Raw genomic sequence first — 27,332 nt, 5'->3', positions numbered from 1 at the left:
TCTCTGAAAAATCATCGAGATAAAGTCGAGCAAAATGGATCAACTTTTGCTTATCGAAAGCATCAAACGACTCACAAGGATCAAAACATGCAATGCAAAGAAGTAATTCTATGTTTGCTTCATTAAACCGGTCGTTTAACCCTTGAAGTTGCAAATCAATACAGTGATAGAATAATCCAACACGATAGTAATGTAAATTAGTGCTTTCTTCCGCTCTTCGTTAAGACCTCCCTCAAGCCACATACCTCTCTTCCATATTTGGAACAACCACATCATGTTTGGCACATAGTGAAGAAACTTCAATCAGGAGACTATCCCATCCATGCATCATCTCTAATCGTCTATAAGCATACCTTTGTTATTTTAACAGAGCCATAGCATTGACAATGTTTTGGTCTTCACGCTGCAAAGCCTTTGACAAATCATTGCTAATTCCTAATATCGCTTTCATCAAATGCAAATTTAAGATAAATTCAAAAGACTGCACTGAACTCAATAATTCGTAAGCCTCACCTCTTTGTTCCGAGCTTGAACCATCTTCCGCTATATTATCAAGCATATCAAATACTGAACCATAAGTGTTTATCATGCCAAGAAGTGTATAATAGTGTGATCCCCATCGAGTGTCACCAAATCGTTTAAGACTAGTCTCTTGATTCAACTAACCCTTTGCCACTTGAAATTTCTCCGCTTTGTAAGGCTGTAACAACTCTAGCCTTCATTACTTCGCGTAACATATCTCGTCACTTACATGATGCTCCAACAGTATTTACCACATTAGAGAGAACACTAAAAAGATTAGCAATTGACTCATGGTTCTTTGCAACTGATACAAGGGCTAACTGAAGCTCATGAGCGAAACAATGAACATAAAATGCAGACTCATTCTCTTTCATTATAAGTGTTTTTAGGCCATTCAAATCATCTTGCATATTACTGGCTCCATCATATCTTTATCCACGCAATCTAGATATGCTTAATCCATGCTTAGAGAACAACTAATCAATTGCTTTTTTAAGTGTTACTGCACTAGTTTCCTTAACATGTACAACTCCAAAAAATCTCTCAATTACGCAACCTTTCTTGTCGACATAACGCAAAACAACTGTCATTTGCTCTAGCTTTAATTGATATATCACGTGCTTCATCGACTAAAATAACAAACAATGTGTCACACCCCGAATTTTGACAGAATTTGGAAAAACAATATTTGTTCCCGACTCTTCGATCTTCGAGGTGTGACGTACTCTCAACTCCCAAAAACCTATAAACAGTTTAAATATGCAGATAATTAAAAACCAATACAAAATTTTAACTTAAACAAAAGTCCTATTCATTACAAAAAATTTACAAATAAGATTAGGTTACAAATCTCTTTTCAATAACTCTTTATTTAAATTTACAAATGAAAATACAAATAACCTTGTCTCAACTGAAAATCTATATCACCTCAAGGGAAAACAAAACATATCCTGAAATGCAATGTTAACGCAAACCACAAGCAGCAACCAACCTTCTTCAACACTAAATCTGTCAAGACTTATCAACTATGTTCATTTAATGAACACACCTGATAAGGAAACATGCAAATTGGGTCAGCATTATAAAAATGTTGGTGTGAGTAGCTCTAAAATACAACATATACTTATACATATACATACACAATCCATAAGGTAGTTAGTTCCTCCAATCGAGGCTTTTAACTTCCAAAGAACTAATACTTACATTCTTAAGTACCATAATTAAGGCGGTAGTTCCTCCACCGAGGCTTTTAGCTTTCCGACAATAATACAAAGGCATTTAGTTCCTCCACGAGGCGCCTTAAGTTCTAACTAAACTAATAACCAGCCAAACAAATTCTATACTTACCGCATTTCATGCTCAATTACAGAGTGGGTCGTCTCTGCACAAGTAATTAGTTTGACCCACCCTTATGCAAAACCATATACAATCATCTGTATAAAGATATATCATTAACCAACATATTACCATAATTATATTATTTAATGCTTTCTTTGTGTGTCCCTAAAATCACGTCGTATCTATGTCTTACCTAGTTTTCCTGGCTACCACAATCGCTTCCCAACACCGAACATGTACATCCACATGCCTCCCCTTACATAATGAACCACTCCGTGCGTAACTACCTTGAGCGGGATGTCGCACACCAGGTAACCCTCACACGAAAGCCATTATGTAAGTACTGCCACTATTCAACATAAAATATCACGCGTCTCGTTCTAATTTTGCGAACGGAATAATCAAGCCACTATTCGGCTACGCCAGAAGGGCCATTCAGATTCACTGAAACGCCAGAAGGGCTAATCAAATTACTTACGCCCATAGGGCTATTCAGATTCACTGAAACGCCAGAAGGGCCAATCATATCACATACGCCCATCACTAGGGCCAAATCTCATGAGTTGTGGTAGCTAGATTCTAGGATTTTCGTTACGTAATTTATTCAAGTGTCATACATTCATGACTCATAATAATTTCACTATGTCATGTGCATGCCAATTAATTATTGCACTAAGCCACACTATTTATAAATATCTCAATACATCTCATAACACCTTTCATTCTTTCACGTGTCAATATATTATTGCACTAATCCACAATCCCGTGGGAAAATATTCACCAATACTATACTACCTCATAGTAGCATCTCACATATATAATAATGGAGCGTTTATATAAATTCTCAAAGATATTGCATTTAATCGATATCCTAACATATGATATCATTTAACAGAACAATAATTTCAGCATACTCCATAACGTCATGATAGCTCCAAACGTATCGCATAACATTTTTATAGCGTTTTAGGAATATTATATCTCCTAAAATTTCACCCTTGTCACGTGTCAAAAATACAAACTATCAACGTCACATCTGTCTTAGACCATGACAACCAAGTTTATACAGGCTTCCACAACATTCTATCATTTGATTTGTCCATACAATTTACAATATAAAACGTAGCACAATTAAACAGTCCACAGTCCATAATCAAATCCCAAAACCAAAACCCAAAAGTCTACCCATTTAAAGATCCAATTTGGATCTATATTAAGTCCTATGAATTGGCCCCAAACAATATTAGAAACTTGCCCCAAACAATATTAAGTGATTCGGTCCAACAAAAAATAAAATAGAACGGCCCAAAATAACTAATGTGGTTTGGCCCAAACAAACTAACCAAATTGGCCCAAGGAAACTAATCTAATCTGGCCCAAAACAAAAGGTTAATTTCGGCCCAAAACTAACAAAATAGAACTGGCCCAAAGGAAAACCAACTAAGGCCCAACTAATCACAACTAAAACCGGGCCCAAATAAACAAAATAGAACTGGCCCAACCAACTTAAACTTGCTAAGGCCCAAGTCCCAACCAAATTAGAACTGAACCAGGTTCGTCTTCCTCCCTCATCAGCTCTCCTCCACCACGTTCCAGCCCCGATTTCCGACCACCAATTCTCCTACTCCTCCCCATTCATCCCAGCGGTTTTGGTCAGGGTGAAAAACCAACACTTTGATACCCTCAAAGCTCAAAACCCTCGCTGATCCAAAACTCAATCTCTCCGCCATTAACGCCTGTTGAAGCTTCCTCCTTCACAGCACTCTCAGCTACTCTAACACACTCACTACCACAAACCCTCAGTCAACCAAAGCCAATACAACCCACAACAACAAACACAACACTCCACCAACCAAAACAAATCAAATCACCTGCACCTAAAACAATAAACCTAACGATTTTTTTGTTGTTGTTATGATGGCTCGCGTCGTCATAACAGTCACTTTAGAGAGCCAGCAGTTCTAAAATTTGGAGTTTCAATAATCCATCACTCCATACGGCACCAGGGAACCATTTGTAACTATTCACCGGGGCCTGACGAATAAACTAGACAAATACTGAGCTGAAAAATATTGAACAGTAAAGCTTTTTCTTATACACGCGAACTAGAAAAAAATGTAACTACTCACCTTTATTAACAGCTCGATGAATCCCTCCTAGTCCGAATCGTCGTTCCCCAACGCTCTAGCAATCCAGCTTCTATCTCTACCTCCATTTTTATTATATTTTATTATCTAAGAACCCTATTCTCCATAACAATATGAATATATACTTGGGTTTGAAACCCAAGCCCAACACAGACTCAGGCCCAGAAATCAAGCTCACATATCCCAAATCCAATCCAACCAATTTTAAATAAATAATTAAAGTAATTAATTAATAAATAGATAAATACATATTTTAAATACGGGCATTACACAATGAATTTTCATAATCTTTTAAAATAGCATTTGTAGTTTCCACAGCAGCTGCATTCACAATCTCTTTTTGTACATCAGGCAAGGTCAATTTCCAATTTTTAAAAGCATTATCAAGAACTTTCTTGATGACTTCGTTATGATCTTCCAAAAATCGTATAAATTCAAGAAAATTGCCTTTATTAATCAACTCCTCTGATTCATCATGGCCACGGAAGGCTAAACCTTGTCTAAACCTTGCTCAAAAGAAACCTAATACAATATGTTATTGCAGTTAGATGTATCTGATAATCTCTTCGAACTTGGTCAAATTGTCTCTCAAGAAATGTTTCGATATGCTGCTTTTGATTTAGCAATGCCTATGCTGCCCTGTAAACAATATTATGAGCACTATTTGGTCCTCCAACACGCTCATTTTAATTTGGTTTTCCTTTCCCAATTAGTAAACCCCTTGTGAGAAAAAACATCTCCGCCTCCTTGTGCCCCCTGATAAGGTTTAAAGAGATAACAATAGTGACAAAACGCGACATCTTTGTGAATACTATATTCCAACCAACTAAACTCTCTATACCATTTTTTCTGAAAGCAACGGTTCCTCTTGCCTATTGTCCTTCGAGGAAAAGTATGATTAGGCTAGCAAGGACCCCTAAGCAAATTTGTTCTTCTCACTGAGTCATGATCATTAGGATGATAATATGAAATCTTGTTCCTCAATCAAGGGTCTCCAGGAAAATTAGACAAGTCAAGTTCTTCACGATTTCCATGTTGAACCCGCTTTGACGTAGGTTGTTCAACATCACCATCCTCAATTTCTTGGTGATTTTGCTTTGAAGAAGATCCTACTTCAACACTAACAACATGATCTGTGTTACCAGTTGGTTAAACGGGCAACGCCTTTTCTTTGATCAAATATTTTAGCATAGCTATTTAAACAATTAAAATAAACCACCAATCAATTTAATTGAAATTGCACGAATTAAAATAAACCACCAATGATGTTCACAAAATAAAATAATAATTACAAACATATAAAAATCTAAATAATATGGTTTAGGAATCAGTATAAAAAGACGACATAAAATTAAATAATATAAGGGTTACTTGGTTACCTCCACAAAACCGGTGGTGTAAAGTTGTTTGTTTGGGTAGAAGAGTAGAAGACTTAAATTTTAATATAGAGTAATAGAGAGGAGAGGAGAAGTAGAGTACGTGAGGGATTTTTTTTTTCTTTCTGTTTTTTTTTAATAGATACAAGATGGTTTCTGTTTGGATTTATATATGGGTGGATAAATACGAGATAAACAGGAGTACAAGTATTATTGGATTTTCTATTTGCTTTTTTGGTATACTAGATAAACGAGTCAAATCTGTACATCAAGTACATCACACATCACATGACATAAGCACATGCATCCCTTTTGTTTCATTTCTAGCACATGCCACCTTTTCCTTTTTTTTTTTTTTTTTTTTCTCATTAGCCTTTACCACTTGTGCCGTAACTGATAGGCTTGATACTGTTGATAACTACTTTTTTTTTTTTTTTTTTTTTTTTTGGTCAAGTTGAGGGTACGCCAGGGTGTACCCTGGGCCCCCCTGGCTCCAGGCGTGGAGGATGAAAGCATACCAAGTTTTGGAAACCCATCTGCATTCTGAGATGGTTTCGAGAGGCAGTCTGGACAAGATGTCGAAGACGAGGTCGGTTGGGAGCTTGGAAAAAAACCCTTCATTGCACTCCTCCAGCTTCTTCTTCTTCTCATAGGTGATTCCAATATTCTCTTCATTTTCCATGGTTTTAGCAAAACGAGCTAGGGTTTTAACTTTTAAGTGTTTTTTTTTTTGGGGTTTATCCTTTGTACGTGAATGATTTATGTTGTCCAAATTTAATAATATTTGGGCCTTTCTATAGTGTACCCAGCTTCTATCATTTTCAATTACAGTACAAAGGTCTTGGCCTATTGACTAACCTTTGACCTTGTTGACCATTGAGAAGTTTGTATGTGAAAAGTGATGGTGTGAAACTTTAGATGGGCCAAAACCTAATATTGAACTAGAATAACTGGGTGGGGGCGTGAGTGGAGGGTGGAGAAGAAAAAGAATAGAGAGAGAGTTGGGGAAGAGAGAGAGAGCGAGAGTTGGGTTTGGTTGAGGAGGGTTATGGGCGAAGGAGAGTCACGAGAGAGGGAGTAAGTGAAGGAGAAGAAGAAGATGGGAGGGGTATGCGTGAATGGGGGAGTAGTGGCGGGGAAGAGATCGGTTGGGGAGAGAGAGAGTGAAGTTGTGAAGAAGGGGGAAGGGGGGCAAACACATAATTTGCCCAACCTTCCAAACCCACAACTCAAAAACGTTCGCTACCGCTCACTTGATTACTGGGCCAAAGTCTAATTACTCTATTATCACATGGGCCAAAAACTAAAAAACCCAAAAATAAAAAATAAAAAAGTAACAGTCGAGTAAGAGCATTCCTAATGCAAACAACAACTTGTTACCTATACATAGGACTATTTCCCTTCATAGCTACCTTGCTAGTGAAAAGCTGTCAGGGATTGCCCAATGCATAAGTGATTTTAAACTTTTAGACTGAGATGGAATGAAACATCCTATCCCATCAATCTAATTTAACATACTCGAAATAGACGAGATCACCTCAAGAGTGTAGTAGATGGTTTGGCAAATGCAAAATTACAAAAATAAAAATAAAAATCAAGGGTTAATGAATATTACCCCCCAACGGTCAACCCAAGCAGGGGCGGCTCAAGGCAATCAGGGGCCCTAAGCAAAGTTCGAATATGGGACCTTATAATATTAATATATACCAATAAAATATATTATTACATCTTATGGATTTGTTTACGTTATTTCATATGAATGCAAACCTCAATTTATTTAACAAAGAATTTAGAATATAACAATTATCATAAAAATTGATTCCAATTTTTTTTTTCTTTATTAAATAGTCATCTCATAAACTTGAAACTTCAATAGATTTATTTAACAAAGAAATGCACATGAGAGAGAAGAAGAATTCTACACCAAATAAAACAATATATATAATGAGAGATTATAGAGAAAAACAAAAAAAAAGACAAAAGAAGAATAGAGGTAAGATTGAAGTGTTGGCTTCAATGCCCCATATTTGATTATTTGTTATAGAGTGATGAAGAATTTTAATAAATTATAGAGACTTGTGTGTATTTTTTTTTTGAGAAGGCGAAAATGCGAGGTAAACGAAGGTGTTTAACGTGATTTTCTAGTTTCCAAATTTCCAATGTAAAAACGTTTATCTAACGGATTAAAATAAATGAAAAAAATAATAATAATAAGATTTTTATTTTATTTTGGCTAATAAAGCAATACTGGACCCAAAATTCTATAGCAACCGAATCTTTTGAACCGAATTTGTGAACACACTGACGTGGCACTCATCAGGCAGGGGGTGCGTGTGTATTGGTCAAAGAAGTACTGAAAATCAAGGTCTCTCTGTTTGCCACGTCAGTGTGTTCACAAATTCGGTTCAAAAGTGTGAGTTGCTGTAGAAACACTCATACTGGACTGTGAGCTAAAATATATTGGGGGCTCTTTGGGTGAGACTCTAAGCAGCTGCCTTATTATGCTATCGGGTAGAGCCGGCCCTGAACCCAAGTTGATTTTTTTTTTTTTCCATCTAATAAGGGGGAAATCCTAATTGGCTGATCTAGTAGGGATAATACTAGTTAACTCAAAAAACAAAAAAAACAAAAAGGATCAAAATCCACATATACTGGTGCACTGATGAGCACTTTGATTAATTACAAGGACTGAGTTCAACATGAAACAAACAAGCGAAAACAAACCGAAATAACATAACCCGTCTTTACCGACTTATCTTACTAGACACACACTACCACGCTATATTTCCACGCTGCAATCCTCCTATATGCACATGACATTACTGCATACAAAGACAAAGCACAAAATTGAATTAACAAAAAGAAAAGATCAAATAAATATAAATGAAAATAGCTGTAATTGTGAAGTAAGAAGAAGACGAGAAGCTTAACTGGTTTTAGCAAATGTTGCAAAGCTGGTTTAGGCTATATGCCTCCTGATCCACTCCCTTCAGTAACACTTCCTGAAGATTCACGAAAAATGTGTTTAAAGTAAAAAAAAAATGTAGTATTTCTCCGCTGCAAATTGATTCTTATAAGCTATAACCACCTTCCTATAAATTACTGAACACCAATAATATTTTGAAGCAGTAAGTTTGGCAATCATAAGGATGAATTTAAATTTGAAATAATTTGTAGTACTAGAATTAAGTTGTTTGATTTAAATGTTTTACTAGAACTTAAGAAAATATTTTTTTAGCTAGTAAAAGAGAGTTTTCTTTCTTACACCGAAATATAGCAAGATATCCAAAGGGAAAAGGATAGCACCCCCCAGTTACAACTTACAAATAAAGAGTCCTCACATACAACAAAAACGAACCGTCTAGGAATGAGAAGCAAATTTCCCACTGAATTGAGATTTGGAAGTGTATGATTACAAACACAGAAATAGGATACATCAGAATACCTATAAAAAAACATCATGCCACTTCAGTTTGGGTACAAACAGAAGAAAAAAACATATATGCAGACTTAGAACTAGAGGTGAAGGCTAAAAGTAGGGTGGCAAGTGATCTTATGTCATATGTTATACACACCTATACTCTGCAAGAATCTTATAATTTCTTTCAACCTGCTTGTCGGCTCCACCGACTCATTAATCCCTTCAGTTTGATAATTTGCTTCATGTTTTTATCTTTCACTTCTACTAGTCAAATAACAAATTTCCTGTACATTAATACTAGGTTCTTATTAAGTCTCACCCTGATTACCTCTGTTACGCAAAAGCATAACCCATGACCATATTGAAGAGTACAATTATGTATATTAAAGAGATATAGTAGGAAAAACAAACCATAGAACAAAGAAATTGTGATTTACTCAACCACGCACAGCCTAAGTCTATTTCCAAATTAGGATCACAAGTAAATGGACCTTTACCGTCAAGCTTGAGTAGGAAAAATACCATAACGACAGCACAATCTATTGAGGAAAAGAACAACATCCTTTCAGAAAAAAAACCTATGTACACTATAAGCGAGTGCATTTGATAATAGTATGATATTGTTACCTATTTGTTGACGACCAATACTCTTTGGTGAGATGAGGCTTCCAGTCAGATATATTGGAAAGTCGGTGTCCAGCTCCACTTTTTCATTCTTCAGATTGCAAATGTTGATAGTCTTACAAGTCTTCTTTTTTGGGTCATAATAACCAAGATTTTCATTTTCATTAAGCATCAAGAGCTCACCGTTGTTCATTTCTAACACTTGATGATACCCTTGCCAAATACAAAGCATAAATTCCTGTTGAAAAACATACTCTTTGGCCCAAGAGCTATGCACTCCATAATCTTTCATCACCCATATTTCCTTGTCAGTCATAAAGCCACCATCCATAACACAAAGACGTCCACCTAACACGATCAAATCAAAAGATCTGAGCATCCCGCCTCCTTCTCTGCTAAGAGGAGGCATCCGGATTAGCTTGAATTCCTCCGTTGCCACGTTAAAAGAAAGGATTGCTACTGAACATTTAGACTCAATCTTTAGATGGTTTACCCAATGAAGGCATCCATTTAAAAGCAAATTATACTTTCCCATTCCTGCAATGTATGGAACATTGATCGTTATCTCTCTCCAGCTATCCGAACCCAGAGTAAAAACTTCAACCTCATTTCCATCTTCTGAGGAGTTCCTCAATATTCTAAGTAGCTTGTACTCATTATTGAGTGAATCGAAACCAAACCCAGAAGCAAGTGGTTCAATATCAACCTTAGGAGACTTTGGGGGCATAAAGTAATCTCTTGTGATGGGGTTGCAGATATAATAGGGTGACGAGACGTACTCGCATTTCTCAGGGGAGAAACAGATCAAGCCTTTAACAGTACCAACTACTTCAAAACAGTTCCAGCTCTTACCATACCTAAAGTTGTCCCTAAATTCCTTAAGTTCCTTAAATTCATAACCAGTCACCGATGTTTCATGGTTAACAAAGCATTGATCAGGACCTATCAAGTAAGCCGTTTTATATCTACTGTAAAAAAGGGCACAAGGAAGACTAGGATTTCTAGCAAAATGCATTTCAGCTAAACGAGGGTGGAGGATAAAACCATACCAAGTTTTGGAAACCCATCTGCATTCTGAGATGGTTTCAAGAGGAAGTCTGGAGAAGATGTCCAAGGCGGCGTCCATTGGGAGCTTGGAAAACACCCCTACATTGCACTCTGCCACCTTTTCATTGTTCTTCTTCTCGCTGATGTTCATGTTCTTAGTGAGTTCAGTGTTCTGTTCCATGGTGGTGGACTGGTGGCTGTTAGTGTTGGAACTTAGAAACCTAGCAGGAGAGAGAGAGAGCAGAGAAGAGAAGAGTGCTAGGGTTTTAGCTGACACCTGAAAAATGTTGGTGGGTTTTTGTACTTTAGAAGTGTCTTTGTTTTGTTTCAGTTCTTTGACTTCTTTCAGACCGCACACTTGGAATGTCTTGGTTGGGTTGTCAGTCTTAGGTTTCAAAATTCAAATACTCTTTTACCATGGATGAAAATATCTAGCCATGTTGTTGCTTGATGCTTTAGTCGTTGTTAATTAAATCAACAATGCTTTGGTCATTTCTATTTGAAGGCTAAGTTGTTTGAATGTGTTATTAGGACTTAGGAGTTTTTATACCTAATAACTGCTGAGCTGGGAAAGGTTTACTTGAGCTGAGCTGGACGACTATGAGGAGCTGGAACTGAGTGTTTCAATCCTGAACAATATTTTCACTATAGGTATATGACTATCCAATTTACCTAAGCTTTTGTCTGCTAAAGTCTTCTTGATGCAGGATAAGACGTTTGCTCTCAAGTAATTCTATTGAATGAAGTCCGCTCCTGTGCAGAATGGATGTCCATTGCTCCAGGTAGTGTAGTAGGGCACTATTGGTTTCAGGATCTGGCTCTAGACCTCTACTTGCTCAGGCGTCAATGGGTTGTCATTTTGCAGAACTCGGGCCAACTCTCTGGAAGAACATGCTAACACTAAAATCGGATTCAATGGTGCTGCTCTGTAGAGATTTCTTTTGTTCTACGTCACAGGGTTTTATAATAAAGGACTTGTAATCGCATAACTTATTAACACGAGTATATTCAATTTAAACGATCATAAAATAACCATCCAATTTATGTAATCTTTTGTTTGCTAAAGTGATTTTGGCCCTCTAACCAGCATCCAAAAGTATCTTACTAAACAGAAAACATGTGAAGGCCATAAAGAGTCTCTTTAACTGGAAAATTTAGACCATATATTCACTAATTCTACAGGTGAAAAAGAAAACAAACTCTAAAGAATTTTCTTTCATTTTTTTTTGAACAATCATTCGGTATACACTTAAATCTTACACCTTTGGAACACTTGCAGGGACAAAGCACTTTTAATGGCATAATGAGCAAATTACAAGCAGGGAACTGGAGAGAAAAAAATAAGCCACACTGATATATGTGATCCATTTTATCCATATCGTTGCCAGCTAATCTTCATCCTCGTGAAAAAAACTTTGCAACAACCTTAGTCCAACCAGGTGATCACTATAAATTAGACGTTGATATCTGTGCGCTTTGATCTATTTCCGATTTCTGGAGACCCAGACAGGGCGAATCTTGGGAGGCTATAGTTTTCAGACACAGATACCGGCTGCTGAGGATAGAGCGTAGGTGGCGGGGTGAGGTTGCGTTGAGCAGGAAGTGGAGGGAGTGCATTGTATTTGTATGGGTCACCAATGAAACTGCAGCCACCAGTGAAATCAAAGAAGCTTGAATAGCGAGCATATGATGCAGTAATGAGAGAGAAAGAGAGGTGTGTGTGTGTGCACCACCTTAACAACAAAATTATGCATGCACAGTACAGGTACTACTAGCTACTAGTATTATGAAATTAAAGGATTGCACAGATATAACCAGGTCAAGGTTTACTTATATTGATCAAAACCAAGCTAGAGAACAAACTTCTATTCCTTGAGACTCCAAAGAAGGACCATATCCATTCCTTTCTGACAAGTACATGTATACCCCACATATATAATATATATCACATTTCAATCATTATCTTGCAGGAACCATACTCTCCTTAGAACAATATCGATTATTGGTCTAATTGGGTAATGTATAAAATACATGATACATGTCAATCAACATTTTTTTAGACTCGCTTATCTTTACCTCAATTTCCTCTCCATATCTTGAGTTAATACACTTACATGGTCTATATATACACTGGCCGTGAAGTCAATAACACCATTACACCAGGTTCAGTAACTGTTTCCTATGAAATTTCTCTAAAGGACTTGGTGAACAAAATTGCAGGAGAGTATGCAATTATCCATACTGACAAAAAGAGTAAAGTATTTCAGTAAATAAAACCTTTTGTGGCTTCAAAATTTTGATTCAACAGATAATGAAAGTATGACATAAAAAACTTTCTGGAAATGAAAGTGTCAAATAGAATAAGAGCAAACCTTGGGGTCTTGTAGAAGTGGTGATCATCATCACTCAAAATTTCACCAGAACCATGAACAGGTTTAGGAGCAGGTGTATTAGACCATGGATTTGATGAGTGCATCTCATCCGAAAAGTATCGTCTCCTGATCAACTGATCAACAGGGTTTGTCAATGTTAACTACGAGCCTACAACCGTAATTATCCTAAAGCAATAAACTGTGACAACTGACAACCAAGTACCAAGAAATTCTCACCATATGGAAAAACTTCATCACAGCTTCTTTGTCATATCTTGCTTCCCTGGCCGCCTGTAGATGGTAAGCCATAACAGCAAACAGGTTATCAACTCAATCTGACTATTGAGTATAAAAGACAAACTCGTTTTCTTTCTGAATTGACAAAAGGATATATTAAATATCATTTAAGCAACACTTTGAGCTACATGGCTCATGAATAAGAAAATCATCCATGAGAAATGGCTCTGAAAGTTTAGGATAAATTATGAAAAATCTACAGAAATAAATTTTCACGGACAAATTCTGATTTAGTTGGTTTAGGTCAAGGATATCCAAAATACACATCTACAAACTTGAAGGGAACTGGTGTTATACCCCTTTTCGTGGTATTCCTGTGATCAAACTTCCTACCATAGATTTCAATTGCAGTGTAGTAACTTGAATCGGCAATTTTTGCTTGGGATAAAATCACCATTAGGAGGACATCATAGAAACAACATCAAGCTAGGAAGATACAGAATAATGAATACTTCAGGATATCTTAGAAATGTCGTTTAATCTAGTAAGATACTGAATTATGATGACTCCAAAGCTAGTAACTTGCTAAGTTACATTGACATGGATAAGTTGTGTACGGATCTGACACAAATGCGAAGTGTCTGACACGGCAAATATAAAAAATTGAGGTATATGACATACACTGTGTCTGTGTCGTGTCCAACACGAACACGTCAATACGTAGCCAACACGGATTATTTTTAAAATATGGTGTGTCCATGTAACATAGGTAATTTGACATTCTTCAGTTCAGACTAAGAGAAACTTTTCTATACCCAAGAACTTTATAATAGTAAAAACAACTTTTAAAATAGCTTGGACACTGATTTATTCGAAATCATCAAATTTGACCAAATTCACATAATAGTATAAAACATTGTCAACAATTTAGTAAGAGAAAGAACACAAGGTTTTGCAGGAACATTATTTAGAAAGAAAGAAAAAGTCAATGAATCGATGATGATACATGATTTGAGAAACTGGTACTTACAGCAAGAAGGCCTCCTCTGCCTGGAAAGCTTTCTGTCAAAGGAAGTTCCTCGCTAGAAGGGAGCAAACCTTGTTTCTCAACCCACTGGCGTGCAGCATCAACAAGATTTCCACTGCTTCCTCCTGGGTCCTTTGCAGCAATATCTGCTTTATTACCAATCACAATATATGGTACAGGAAGACCACCAGGACCACCAGATCCTAGAGGGGTAGAAAATGTACCAGTTGCAGCAACCTCTGCTGCCCACTTTTGCAAGCTTGCTTTTGTCCTTCTTTGAGAGAGGTCATGAACAAATATTACTCCTGCAATGGAATATCAGGCAACAGGAGAAGAAAATTAATAATCTTTTACAGAACAAACATACAATTAACCAATCAGACATCTCCTAAAATGCATAGCAATTTTAGTTAGGTGTTAAACTAGTGATCTTTAGGTAAAGCTTTAGCTTCAACGCTTTATCCACAGAATGGAAGGCCATTCCTCACCACTAATTTGTGAATAGAAAAGAGACCGGCAATCCTTGTAACGTTCATGCCCAGACACATCCCAAAGTTCAACAAAGAAATCCCTGTCTGCATCACCTTTAATGCTATTTGAGGAGCTACCATAAGTTGTATGCTGGATAAAGATGAGGAGATTAAAATTAGTTTAGAACTTGAATTTTCAAAAGCTTAAAAAAGTTACCTTTACATTGACTGTACACCCAACAGTTTGGGAAGGACGAGTGACAGAAGAACCATTAACAATGAGGTGGACAAGAGAGGTTTTTCCCACACCTGATATTGCAATGAAACAATAATAACATTACAAAAGTCACATTAAATAATAATGACAATGAAGAAGGGGATGATGATGATACCTGAATCTCCAACAACAAGAACTCTAACTTGCCCACAAGGTGGCCCAACATTAGAAGAAGAAGAAGAAGAAGAGGAAGAATCTCTTTCCCTCCAAAACATCTCTCTCTAATAACTTCCTTGAAACAAATTCGTCGAGATGAGATCTCATAATATATATAATCTTTAATAATTTGGGCTACTTATATTAATTGAATTTTATTTTAACAAACCGGATCTGACCTTGGTGGGCCTTGCCATTGGACTGCTTACCAGTGTTATTAGGCTTAGAAACTTTGGTCGCCAGCACTGTTCTAAAAATCAGTGTAGGCGGCCGTTTAGGCTGTGCCCAACCGACTCGCTAGGCCCTAATCATTTAAAAAATCGGTGAACCGACTAAGCCGACCGATTAGATGGGTCTAGGCGGCCTCTAGGCAGTCCAGTCAGGTTTTTTTTTTTGGAATGATTAAATGTCGAAAAATAAAGGCCTGAGTAGACTTAAGATTTGAATGAGTTTAAAAGACTTATGTATAATATAAATTATATACAACCATAATAAAAAGTATGTTTTTATATAAAGTCAATATTCCTCAACTATTAAACATTTTTGTAATAAATATCTTTGTTTGTGTTTATTTTTTGAGTTATGATAAATAAATTTCTTCATTTCTTGTAGTATATGTTTGTGTATTACTATATATATTAGGAAAAAAAAACCGCCTAGCACCTAGCCCTAGGCACTGGTCGCCAGTGTACTTTGAAAAATCCTTGCTCAGTTATGAACAAAATAAATTGCACCATTGTTTACAATGTTTACAGTGCTCGGAAATACTCGTCCAACACAAATCGAACAACAATATCAAGATGAGAACACGTTGTGTGATTTTGTCACAATATACTTCGGAATACAGCATTAACTGTTAAGGAATACAAACAAATGAATCAACCAAAATATAAAAGGACTAAAACAGCAGAGATATACAACTGAACAATCATAAAACCAGACCCTCAATCTTTCTTTCCTGTTTCCCGATTAACATTTTTAACATTATACTCCATAATAAACAAATAATGATAAAAATGCCAAAGAATAAATATGTTCTGTTCTAAATAGAACTGCAATTTACAAGTTAGGAGTAGAAGGCCCTCTAATAAGGAGTACATGGAGACCCCAATCACCAAGAATTGAAGAGGTAAAAGAATGACAAAACAGGCTATCTTGAACTTGCTTCTGGCGTTTTATCCTTTGCAGGAGAAGAAGAACCAGAAAGGTCAATATCTCCAACACCTTTAGGTGGACCAATGCTACAACGAGCGGTGTTATGTGTTGCAATAGCATCCTTTATTTTCTGAAACTGCAGAACGTTTTGCAAGACATGGTGAATAAAAGTGTTCACTACGCAAATCTGCAAGTGTGTCTTCTGTGAGTGGGAGAGTGCCTTTATGATGGAGAAGTGGGAATATATTTCTTAAGATTCCAATACCATGGTTTGGGCAAACGTGTGTGTTCTTAACACAAAGGCTGCAGTATCCATAGTGTCGGAACCCACAGGAATACTTCAACTGTGACAATATAAAGATATAAATCCACTGAAAACTTGACTACAAAAATTATTTACCTTTGCAAGTGAACACGAAAAAGATTCCAACTGGCCATCTGAGCCGCGATAAAAGTGGAAATATGGTAGTACCCTAACATTCAAACTTTTGCACATTGGCTTGTTCTCATCAAAATTCACTTTTAGGAATACGATGTCAGGATTCTCATTAGCAGTCCTGCAGAGCTGGAAGAGAGAATAAAGGTATATGCTAAGATAGGAAACTAAATAATGATCACACAGTAATGTAGAATCTGAGGCAACCTATCTTTGAAAACGTCAATATCAGATGACAAACATCTGTATTCTGTAACATGTTTTTAACCCTTAATTTTTTGATACCTAATAAAAACATGTGCGAAGGTTTAAATCAAACGAAGGAAAAAACAAATAGATAAAAGATCTTGTAGAAAATATAAAGGCTATAGGTAGTTCTAGTGGTCTTAAACTGTCACTTGAGCACTAGATCGTCACTCTAAGGTGGTATAAGTTTCTCAAAAGGAGGCATCCAGGATGGCAGCCGATTTTAAGATGTAGATGATCCTACGCAAAGCTTCCATAGATTTAGATAGAGAATTTTCAGATCAGGATCTGAGATCTGAAATGATGATTTTAAAGAGCAAAAAAATAAATAAAATCACCTTTGGAAACAAAGCCCTACAGGATCCACACCAAGTGCCATAGAATTCAACAACAACTAGCTTCTCCCCTGCTTGGCTTAAGGCATTCAAAAATTCTTCCGTAGAATGAATGTCAACCATATTCGGGCCTGCATTTCTTTCCCACCATTTCGGCCCTTCAGTTTCAGCAACGGCAGCATGTACCTATTGTGGATCCAATAAAGAAACAGTATAACACATGAGATGACATGTATGAGTGATTTGGCGTGTTCCATGAATTTTCAATCAGACTATGAAAACGAACTTCCCATAGTATAGCTCATACAAAAAGGTGGTTGATCTTACAACTCCATCTCTATGTCACACAATCATAAAATGGGTCATAATATGGAAGCTCAGTCACACAATCATAAAACGGGTCATAATATGGAAGCTCAGCAAAGCTATAAGACCTTAACAAATTTAACAATTTTGAGTAGTGGAAATGAAAGCTCCATCTTATCTTTTAAAGAAAGTCATCCAGACGAAAAGTAAGCATAGAAGAAAAACTGAGACTCAGACATTATGATCACCTAAATATTACAGCATTCATATAGTTATGAGTTACTAAACAGAAAAGTTGTAGCCAACAGTACATAGCCTCTCCTAATTCTGCAACAGAGTAGTTTTACTTCAAAAACATGACCCATCACCTACCTATCACCTCTTGAAATCATGACCCACTTGAAGATCACAATATACCGATTACTTTTAGAACTCATTCCCCTCTTCTCAAAGAATAGTTCTATGCATAACTAACCCAATCATTGGCAAAAGGTATCATCCTTGAACATGGAGATTCAAGTTGAAAAGGGAAAGAAACAAAACAATAGGTATCCAGGAAGACCTAAACCACATTGCCACTGTCCTTCTAACAACAGTACACCTTTCTACTGTCAAATATGATTGCATCCCAATTAGATAAAGCCGCATAATCTGACATCAATGATCATGTGCCTGTCTGCCTGACATCATGTAATTTTTACCTGAACCCAAAATATTAGCTACGAGTCTACAAGCAACAGTCATCTCCTCTTAACTTAAGCCAGAACTCTACAGTTCGAAATTTTATATCAACTCAATCAAATTAAGCAAGATAACACAAAGGAGAAAACAATCCCAAATATTCTGTATCAATGTTCAAAGTCAGCTAATAGAGGTGCAATGAGAAAGTACGCAGAGTTTGTATGTTCATGAACATTAGACCACGTCTCCAATACTCAAGAAGCACATTTCCCTATGGAATAAGAATCCGCCTTTTCTTCTTTTTCCCCCTCCTAACTAGGCAAATCGTGTTTCCACTTGAGATTGACTCTTACCATGTTATTTCTCACCATTTAGAGGACTTGAATATATTATTTGCCAGAAAAGATGCAAGCTTAAAGAAGTTAGTTATCACTAATATTTTTTTAAAGAACTAGTGCCCATGATGAAGCAGTGAGATAAGATTGTAAAGATGCAGCATACCAATAATCTCAACTAACCTACAGGGACATGGAAATATTGAGCAGATTCAATACATACTCTCATTCCAAACACCTATACAATCTACTTTTGTACATTTGATGACAGAAATGAAAACCTGTTAGAATTATTGGTAGTTAAAATTAATAAAAATTCTCCACAAACATAATTATTGTGAGTGGCTAATATACACAACCAATGTATATTATACACGTGTCCAACACAACTCATCAAGAGAGCACTCCCCCCTCATAACAACTCGCTTCATAGCGAATCAAACTGTCTCTCCGTCACGAACTGACACTATCATAAGACACCTTTACATTCCCCCGACGAACCCATGACAAATCGCTTCAATGAGAACTAGCAAACTCACTTCGCCTAACGACCTCATACACTCACCCCATGACCTCACTTCAAAGTGACTCGAGTCGAATGGACGACCTCGTCCTGGAGCGACCTCCATAGTGCTCGCTCACCCCGTTCCATAACGGCCGCTAGTAATGTACACTTTTACTGATGCATTCAAGGCCACAGCTTCAGTTGCGCACTTCATCAATCGCCACAACTCGCCATCATGACCTGAAGACTAGGATCTGACCTGACGCTAAAGAAGAGGAAAGACTGCCAAGGTTTTCTATATAAAAGGGACAGGAACTACGTCTGACCTGATTCAATCTCCCCCCAAAGAGAGAACTTGATACGTAGGCAGTTTGTCCAAACGAGCTCGGTCAAACCTAATCAATCAACCCATCTCCTTCGAATTGCCTACTATAGTAAGGTTAAACGAAATACAACATTTACATTGGCACTGTCTGCAGGTCGATTTCCTAAAGAAAACAACACGATCAAGTCGTTTTTCTCAAACCCACGAAGCATGGAAATCCTTATGGATTCAGTCAAGCAACTTATCTCTGCTGTGAGTACAATGCAACAAACAATCTCAAACTTAGAAGAAGACAACCAAACCCTGAGGAGAATTTCACTCCTAACTGGGCGCCCTGCATCTGGCATCAACGACCTCAACACCAACAAACCACTCCAGCCAGAAGATGACTCAGAAGACCACCAGCGCAACCACAAGGAGTACGCCGTACATTCCAGTTCCATACGAACCAGAGAACCATCACAACCATAAAAACAAATATAGCACGAGGAACGCAATACCCAAGCCTAAAACAGCTTTAAACCACCAGAAGAAAAGAACACGACGAGGGAGCAGACAGTTCTACTCGCTATCCAAACCATGGAAGAAATCCTCGAGGAAATCAAACGCATTCCACTTTTTCAACCCCTCCCCCTGAGAGCAGACAAGCTCCCCAAGAAACCAGGCGGCAATCGCTTCTGCCATTATCACCAACTCTGCAACCACCACACCAATGAATGTTAGCACTTGAAACGCCACATTCAAGACCTTCTCGATAAAGGCTACCTATATGAGTATCTAGCAATTCCACAAATCAAACTGGTTACCCCCCATGGAGCAACTCAATCTGCAAAACTTTCCAGATCGTTAAGCCACATTTTCAACCGCATCAGAAACACTCCATTTTTCCAACCGTCACCGGTCAGCTGTTCTGTCAATTCCACCAAATTCACTCCCATCACACCGACAAGTGTAAGTGCTTGAGAAATTACATACAATACCTGATCAGCAAAGGTCTCTTGAAGGAATTAGTTGACAACGAACTGCAACAATCTAGCAGAAGTCTAGAACAAAGGGACTACATCCACCAGTACGCCAACAGTGGCAAACCACAAAAACAAAAGAGAGGTCGAACTACTGGGGCTTTTACTCAAACACGCGTCCCAACAGTCAAGACCATAATAGAACATGACTCCCCCCATTCCACACTCCCAGTTCGCAAATGGATTCACTCATATCGTCCAGATTCACCGACCTACAGTTAAGTCGCTTACCACAACGACGATGTATGGCAGTGCACATCAGCTAATCCAGCACGGTACACACAGTTCGCAAAGCACCGCCATCATCTGAGCAAAGGAGTACTATGCCTTCTCAAGGTCAATTCAACATGTTTTCTTTATTTCGTCAATGTCTTACGTCTCTATTCATCAATAAAGTTATCTCTCTTCCATGGAACATGTTTTGCTCCGTACTTACAATTCAATATAGAAAAATACCTAGTTCACAATGTCAAACCAGTTCGCTTCCACACACACGTAAGAACGACTAACGAACTGCAATAACCACGAAGTCACACTTCGACTCCCCCATAACAAGGGAGACGAACATTACACAAGGACGATGCACCCAAGAAACTCCATCCATACGAAAAACACAGTAACTAACTCAAAACTCACTCTTACTCAAGAAAGACGTCGCCAAACCACATAGTACGAAGCGTATTAATCAACCAACAGTACGCTCAAATACGTCCTGGCCACAAACAACCCCCGATCTCACATACTCATAGCAGATCGATACCAGTCATATGCCCACACCAAGATCAACGCTAAATAGTAGTGATAGCACAAAAACAAATGCATACACTAATCCGAGGATCTTCACCATTAGTAAACAAAAATGCACCGATTTTTCAGAAAACACCCCACCAAATCCAAGGTGACCGGTAAATAGTCTCGGATCTTCTACCATTAGTTTGTATTAACAACAACTCAACTTGAACTTACCTCACAAGCTCAAGGTCGCATTTCTTTTTTCTATGACCCGATTCAGATCAACTATCATGATATCTTGAACTTACCTCAACTTGAACTTACAACTCCAAAGTGACTCTAGCTGGGTAAATAGTCTCGCCAACTGGGGACCTATATTTCTAGAACCAGTTCAAGATCAAGCTATCATAGTTATCATGGTATCATACTAATAGAGAGCGGAAGCTAGGAGCAACTCAACATGAACTTACCTCACAAGCTCACTCCAAAGTGACTCCAGCTGGGTAAATAGTTTCGCCAGCTGGAGACCTATAATTTTAGGACCAGGTCAGGATCGAACTATCATGGTATCATACCAATGGAAAGCGAAAGCTAGGAGCAATCCAACGATGGAATAAACACTCAGTCTACTAAAGCGCCACCCAACCTATAGATCGGTCACTCATATGCAAGACGATCTGAAGCCAGAGCTGCTCATCACGTGCTCGCCCCACGAGTTCACTCCAAAGTAACTTAAGCTGGGTGGACGACCTCGTCCAGAGAAACTACCGTTTGGAACGGTCACTCGATCTCTTGGCCACCCCCAAACCTGGTCGATCGGTTCACACTCATTTGCAAGACGATCTGAAGCTAGGAGCAACCCAATGATGGAATTGCCACTCGGTCTACAGAAGAGTCACCAACCCTAAAAATTGTTCACTCATACACAGGAAGATCTAAAGCTAGGCGTGTTCAAACACAAAACTACAAACTACGGAAACTATACTTCTAAGATCGCAAAAAGTACATACTTACAACCTTCCGCCTCACTAAACAAAGCCTCATAAAGATTTTTATTCAACTTTGCTGCCAACTTACATCTATTTGCAAAATCTTCAATTTTTACCAACTTAGCTCGCTCTATCTCGAGCTGACGTACCAGATCGCTATTTTCCGAAGCCAATCCAAACTTCTCCGCAGCCATCGTCAATTTTTTCTTCAAAAACATCCAAGTCAAACTCACTAAGGTCAATAGTTTTAGAAAGAGATGGACCATCCATCGCCACCTTCCCATCACAAGTTTCTACGGTCCCCACATTATCAGCAACATCACCGACCTTCATTTTCAAATTTGGCGGTCACACTGCCACAATCACCTCCTCCAGATCAAAGAAAGAGCCTCCTGGGCACAGAAAATGTTCCCGGTCATTTTCACCCACAGGACGCTTGCTAACAGAACGCAGCGTCAAATTATTTCCAGCACTCGAACTGCCCCAAGGCTACCACCAGTTCTCATCCGAGCTAAAAGACACACCTCTCAGTTCGTTCACAATAGCTTCAACCACCTCGTTCCCCATGACAAAGTCCGAATCACTCACTCACAAGTAAAGGATGTCTAGTCATTATCTTATATGTTTCCCACATGTGAACTTAAACTCTCATCAGCTCGCCCCAATGAATAGAAATGAACTAATGAAAAGGGGTTGTGTGAGGGGCTAATATACATAACCAATGTATATATACACGTGTCCAACACAACTCATCAAGAAAACACTCCCCTCTCATAACAGCTCGCTTTATAGCGAACCAAACTGTCACGAACTGACACTATCATAAGACACTTTTACATTCCCCCGAAGAACTCATGACAAATCGCTTCACAGAAAACTAGCAAACTCACTTCACCTAACGATCTCATACACTCACTCCATGACCTCACTTCAAAGTGACTCGAGTCGAATAGACGATCTCATCCTAGAGCAACCTCCATATTGCTCGCTCACCCCATGTTCCATAACAGCTATTAACATACGTTTTTACTGATGCATTCAAGGCCGCAGCTTCAGTTGTCATAACTCACCATCATGACCTAAAGACTAGGATCTGACTTGACGCTAAAGAAGAAGAAGAACCGCCAAAATTTTCTATATAAAATGGACAGGAATTACGTCTGACCTGATTCAAGTCTCCCTCAGAGAGAGAACTTGATACGTGGGCCGTTCGTTTGGACGAACTCGATCAAACCCAATCAATCAACCCATCTCCTTCCTTCGAATTGCCTACTATAGTAAGGTTAAACGAAATACAACATTTACAATTATGAAATTAAAAATAAAAATAGACAAGTATGAAAGAATTATAAGATACCTTGAAAGACAAAAAGCGCTTCTGCCGTCTTAAAACAAGAGGAAAAGAAGCACTAGTAACAGCAGAAACAGTAGTAGAACAAACCCTTTTATTGTTTTTCCTTATCGAGAGACGTAGAAGTTGAGATGAGTTAGAAGAACAAGTATAAGTATGACTAACTGCTGTCTGAAAAGGTGATATTCGAAAAACATCTGCCATTTAAAATATATTAAAAGAAAAAATTTCTCAAGGAAACTCAATTTCTAGTCACTTCCATTAATAAGTCCATTTAATTTAATGACTGGGTGGGTTTGTTTCTCTTGTTCTTGTTCAATGGTGCTGGTTCTGTGTGTGGACTTAAAGGTCTGTTTATGTGGCTCGTGTTCAATTACGATTTTTTTCTTTGCTTTTCCAGGTCCAAGAATGTTGACTTTTCTTCAAGACTTTCCAAGTGTTCAAAGTCTCAAAGATGGCACGAGAATTCCGTTTCGAATCAGCAAAATGCCCGTCGTGTATACCGTCTAGTAGATTACTGAAGCCCACACAAAAGCCCAATTTAATTTCTAGATTGATGCAAGTCAAGTATGTTTTCAAAGTAGGCCATAGAATAAATTATTGATATGGTGCAACGCAGACATGGTGGTGGTCATATTTTTTTTGAAAACTAACTTTAACTACTACTGTGCATTTGTAAACGATATGATAGCTCCAGGAGAGGGAAAGAAATAGATGGGACATAAGCAAAAGTGTTCACACATGACACACTTAGTACTGTATATAGTAGACTAATTTTGTCCACATAAAATACATATCGATTCTTTACATTAATACAAGTTGCCGGTATGTACTGTATGCATAAAATGTATGTCAGAGTAATACATAAAAGTTGTGGAAAAATAAAAATAACAAGCGCAAATGAACAAGGGTTAAAATCACTGCTGTTTTGGATGGTTTGGCCTGAGAAGGAGATACCAAGGGCGGATCCAGGATTGCCATTCAAGAGGGAGCTGCTATAATTAACATATACTACAAATGTTTTTTTGGGGTGAATTATACACTATTATAACTAGTATATTTTTTTATCAACGGAAAAATTGGGCCTGCAACACACCCCGCCCCCTTGGATCCGCCCCTGGTACATACGTACTGGCAGGCAATTCATCTTTTCCAACGAAGCACTAAAAAATCCCCAAGAGGAGAAAAAATGCTCCACGCCAGAATGGTTGAGAGATTTTAACCCTTGTTTACGAAAAATAGATCGAAAGATGTAGCTAGATCATCAGCAAGAGGCTTGATGAGAGGCTTGCAAAGTCCATCCATTAGGAACCATCAAAGGCATTTCATTGTAATAGACAATACTAGGGCTTTCATGATTGTGCACACCATCATAAGTTGTTATCACATAACTTGGGTCTTCTTTTTCTCTTTCCACTCTCTTCTTAACATGGCACCCTTGATGAGAGCAACGATAGTAATTCCTGCACAATTCACAAACAAGTTCCGATCCGCTGTTAGTTGGATTTTGCTAAACTAGTTCCAAGCAAATTAAAGAGTCTAGATATATAGTGTTAATGTTAATTTACCTCAACACTAAATGTACACTATTATCTGATATAACAACAAGTGCAAAGTAATTCTCAAAGGCTGTCCTTGGGTTTTGTGGAGCGCATGCACACACTCAAAGAATAAAAGGTCTCATTATGACGGTTTGGTGTTCAGAAGATCGGTATATGTCCCCATAAGATGAAAGAAATCTCACAAGAACAATTAACCTTTAGAAGAACAGTACAACAATACTTGGAATGCAAACGTGTAAAGTTGATTCCTGAAGCAGATGGAATCGATCAATCAGTTTTGAATTAGGCCATTAGGGTGAGTTAAACCTTTGTTGGATCTAACTTTTATAGATCAGAAATGCATATACTGTAAACTAATAATGTGATCCATGTTAATAATATAATTCAAGTGGAACTCTAACTGGACTTCACGCCATTAGTACCATACAAATTATATAACGATCAAATTACAATATTTTGATGATCTTGAGATTTTTTATGAAGGTTTTAATAATAATCATAGGATAATCATAGTACCGAAAATTTTAAAATTGTTTCAACTTTAATCTATATAAATACTATGGATCTTTGCCCTAACAAATTTGAAAGAAAAAAATTACACAGAATCATGTTATAGAAATAAGTAACCAAGTTTGATCTTGATTGCTTATTTCAGGCCAATTAACACAATGTTTATTTCCAATTCACGGAGTTTAAGAATCAATTAAGAGAACCCTTTAGTAATTAGCTATCATCACTTGAAGATTTAATTGTCACAATAGGCGTTATTTTATGAAATTCTTGTATGATATGCATGAACAAGAATGATATTTACATGTTCTTTTTCATTATTGTTTGGACTTTGGAGTGATGATCATATATATATGCACTAGATGAGATGATTACAGATAAAAAAATATACCGGAAGTTTGTATCTAGCTAATACCTTGGATTCGGGGTGTTCTTGACTGCTTTCTTCCCATACTTCCTCCACTTGTATCCATCATCCATGATTTCAAGCTCCGATTTTGTTCTAAATGCAATCCTAACCCCAACATCTGTCTTAGTTTTCTTCATCCCACTCTTCACATTTCTGCAAACATAATACAACTCCGAAGTTAGCAAAATTAAAATTAGAACAATTCATGAAAAGAAGATTGTTCTAACTTCTAAGAATAGATAGAGGATTAAGATAGGCAGTGTAAACACTTGCATGTTTCTAGTTGTACGTTTGTTGTCATCCCCGTCATACGCCATAGTTTCATCTGATTTCTCTGATAGTACTGGATTGGACTGTCCATAATCGATCTGTGTCGATGTTGAATCTTCTTCGGAACCAGCTTCAGGTATCAGAAAATCAGAAACTTCGAAATCTATTAAGTCCAAATGATCCATTAGGTAAGTGTAAGTATGGTTGGAGTTGTTGAAATCTTGAGGGATATATGTTGGTTGAGAAGTGTAATCAGCCATGGTGGCCTGGTGTAGTGTGTCTGTGGTGGGAGGAGATTTAGGGCCTGGGGATGGGGGGATTTGAGATGGGAGTATGAGTAGGGTTTTGTAGCTGATCAAGTGTGAGCCTTGCATTTTAATAATATTACCATTTCTACTTAAGGCACTTTCCTAAGGAGTTTCTTATAGTTGGATTGGTCCAGAGAAATTTCCTGGTTTTTGCCACATGTCTCTTTCTGGTAGTGACATGTCAATTAACTGACTTCATCGTCCTTCTATTGTGACGTATGATTCTGTCCTTTTTTTTGTTGATGGGCGGAACTTCTTGATAGTTTCCTAGTGATGATCTATTTTGATATGGTTGAGCAACATTTGAGTGCCTAATTAATGGGTTTTCGTCGAGGCACCATTTATTTTATGAAGGACATGCATCCAAAACAAAACCAAATGGGCCCTAAAACTAAATGGGTCCTACTTAAAAATTGAATATGCATCTCATAAGATTTTATTTTATTTTTATAAAAAATAATTATTTAATTTTAATTAGTTTGGTTTTATTTTACATTCAATTAAATCAATGCGTTTTTTCAATGTTGATAAAATTCAAAATTTCAATTATTTTCTATAAAATTGAATTAATGGGTATATTCAAATGAGCGATTCAATAATTTCATTAAAAGTTTTGCTTTGATTTCAAATGTGATAACATGGATAAAATATTATGGATTTGATTTGTAATTATTATGAGACTTATTTGTTCTTGTGTTGGGGTTCCTCTAAATTTTGATAAACTTTATAATTCAAACAATTTGTAAAAAAATAAAATAATCAATGAGTATCTTCAATTAGTGATAAGTTTTATAAATATTTCTTGTTTGATTTTGAATATTGTAAAATTTCATAAAAGTAA

The 27,332-nt window shown here is 37.3% G+C and overlaps 5 protein-coding genes across 9 annotated transcripts; all 5 read right to left on the bottom strand.

The window, feature by feature from the left end:
• Positions 1–358: 358 nt before the first annotated feature.
• On the bottom strand, positions 359–932 carry LOC147504601 (uncharacterized). Its single transcript, XM_086605276.1, has 2 exons — positions 752–932; positions 359–567 (listed from the first exon to the last, which is right to left on the bottom strand). Exons 1-2 carry the CDS (start codon positions 930–932, stop codon positions 359–361), a joined length of 390 nt encoding a protein of 129 aa, XP_086461402.1.
• Positions 933–8,015: 7,083 nt separating this feature from the next.
• Positions 8,016–10,829, bottom strand: LOC147504600 (F-box protein At3g07870-like). 3 transcript variants are annotated; one of them, XM_086557403.1, is made up of 5 exons: positions 9,432–10,829; positions 9,302–9,343; positions 8,708–8,828; positions 8,315–8,385; positions 8,016–8,205 (listed from the first exon to the last, which is right to left on the bottom strand). In XM_086557403.1, the coding sequence occupies exons 1-4, from the start codon at positions 10,654–10,656 to the stop codon at positions 8,373–8,375; spliced, it is 1,401 nt and encodes a 466-aa protein (XP_086413529.1). In that variant the 5' UTR covers positions 10,657–10,829; the 3' UTR covers positions 8,016–8,205; positions 8,315–8,372. The 3 variants fall into 3 exon arrangements, with proteins under 3 accessions (XP_086413529.1, XP_086413527.1, XP_086413528.1); XM_086557401.1 differs by lacking the exon at positions 9,302–9,343 and having other exon boundaries at positions 9,432–10,760; XM_086557402.1 differs by lacking the exons at positions 8,708–8,828; positions 9,302–9,343 and having other exon boundaries at positions 9,432–10,761.
• Positions 10,830–11,672: 843 nt separating this feature from the next.
• Positions 11,673–15,143, bottom strand: LOC147504599 (Ras-related small GTP-binding family protein). 3 transcript variants are annotated; one of them, XM_086557405.1, is made up of 8 exons: positions 14,974–15,138; positions 14,799–14,890; positions 14,600–14,732; positions 14,336–14,416; positions 14,115–14,236; positions 13,085–13,138; positions 12,848–12,981; positions 11,673–12,118 (listed from the first exon to the last, which is right to left on the bottom strand). In XM_086557405.1, exons 1-8 carry the CDS (start codon positions 15,071–15,073, stop codon positions 11,929–11,931), a joined length of 906 nt encoding a protein of 301 aa, XP_086413531.1. In that variant the 5' UTR covers positions 15,074–15,138; the 3' UTR covers positions 11,673–11,928. The 3 variants fall into 3 exon arrangements, with proteins under 3 accessions (XP_086413531.1, XP_086413530.1, XP_086413532.1); XM_086557404.1 differs by having other exon boundaries at positions 14,115–14,416; positions 14,974–15,136; XM_086557406.1 differs by lacking the exon at positions 11,673–12,118 and adding an exon at positions 12,283–12,716 and having other exon boundaries at positions 14,115–14,416; positions 14,974–15,143.
• A 784-nt stretch (positions 15,144–15,927) lies between these two features.
• LOC147504598 (thioredoxin-like 2, chloroplastic) lies at positions 15,928–23,822 on the bottom strand. The gene is made up of 4 exons (XM_086557408.1): positions 23,439–23,822; positions 17,190–17,372; positions 16,570–16,734; positions 15,928–16,305 (listed from the first exon to the last, which is right to left on the bottom strand). Exons 1-4 carry the CDS (start codon positions 23,634–23,636, stop codon positions 16,165–16,167), a joined length of 687 nt encoding a protein of 228 aa, XP_086413534.1. The 5' UTR covers positions 23,637–23,822; the 3' UTR covers positions 15,928–16,164.
• Positions 23,823–24,154: 332 nt separating this feature from the next.
• Positions 24,155–26,573, bottom strand: LOC147504597 (uncharacterized). The gene is made up of 3 exons (XM_086557407.1): positions 26,187–26,573; positions 25,920–26,066; positions 24,155–24,895 (listed from the first exon to the last, which is right to left on the bottom strand). Exons 1-3 carry the CDS (start codon positions 26,555–26,557, stop codon positions 24,697–24,699), a joined length of 717 nt encoding a protein of 238 aa, XP_086413533.1. The 5' UTR covers positions 26,558–26,573; the 3' UTR covers positions 24,155–24,696.
• Positions 26,574–27,332: the final 759 nt, after the last annotated feature.

Source organism: Coptis chinensis, chromosome 4, assembly GCF_015680905.1.
Source record: "Coptis chinensis isolate HL-2020 chromosome 4, ASM1568090v1, whole genome shotgun sequence".
Classification (NCBI taxonomy): domain Eukaryota; kingdom Viridiplantae; phylum Streptophyta; class Magnoliopsida; order Ranunculales; family Ranunculaceae; genus Coptis; species Coptis chinensis.
The sequence above is the reverse complement of the archived record's forward strand: the minus strand, read 5'-3'. Positions and strand labels throughout refer to the sequence as shown.

Coding starts and splice junctions, on each gene's coding strand:
- LOC147504601 (XM_086605276.1), bottom strand. CDS start 932: ATGCAAGATGATTTGAATGGCCTAAAAACACTTATAATGAAAGAGAAT. Junction 568..751: donor AAATACTGTTGGAGCATCAT/GTAAGTGACGAG, acceptor CTTATGGTTCAG/TATTTGATATGCTTGATAAT.
- LOC147504600 (XM_086557403.1), bottom strand. CDS start 10,656: ATGGAACAGAACACTGAACTCACTAAGAACATGAACATCAGCGAGAAG. Junction 9,344..9,431: donor TATTGGTCGTCAACAAATAG/GTAACAATATCA, acceptor TTTCCTCAATAG/ATTGTGCTGTCGTTATGGTA. Junction 8,829..9,301: donor TTTCCTACTCAAGCTTGACG/GTAAAGGTCCAT, acceptor GTTTTTTTATAG/GTATTCTGATGTATCCTATT.
- LOC147504599 (XM_086557404.1), bottom strand. CDS start 15,073: ATGTTTTGGAGGGAAAGAGATTCTTCCTCTTCTTCTTCTTCTTCTTCT. Junction 14,733..14,798: donor GGTGTACAGTCAATGTAAAG/GTAACTTTTTTA, acceptor ATCTTTATCCAG/CATACAACTTATGGTAGCTC. Junction 14,417..14,599: donor TTTCTATTCACAAATTAGTG/GTGAGGAATGGC, acceptor ATTCCATTGCAG/GAGTAATATTTGTTCATGAC.
- LOC147504598 (XM_086557408.1), bottom strand. CDS start 23,636: ATGGCAGATGTTTTTCGAATATCACCTTTTCAGACAGCAGTTAGTCAT. Junction 16,735..17,189: donor GTAGGGCTTTGTTTCCAAAG/GTGATTTTATTT, acceptor TCTCTCTTCCAG/CTCTGCAGGACTGCTAATGA. Junction 16,306..16,569: donor TTTCGTGTTCACTTGCAAAG/GTAAATAATTTT, acceptor AACGTTCTGCAG/TTTCAGAAAATAAAGGATGC.
- LOC147504597 (XM_086557407.1), bottom strand. CDS start 26,557: ATGCAAGGCTCACACTTGATCAGCTACAAAACCCTACTCATACTCCCA. Junction 26,067..26,186: donor AAACGTACAACTAGAAACAT/GCAAGTGTTTAC, acceptor TTATGTTTGCAG/AAATGTGAAGAGTGGGATGA. Junction 24,896..25,919: donor AAGAACACCCCGAATCCAAG/GTATTAGCTAGA, acceptor TGAATTGTGCAG/GAATTACTATCGTTGCTCTC.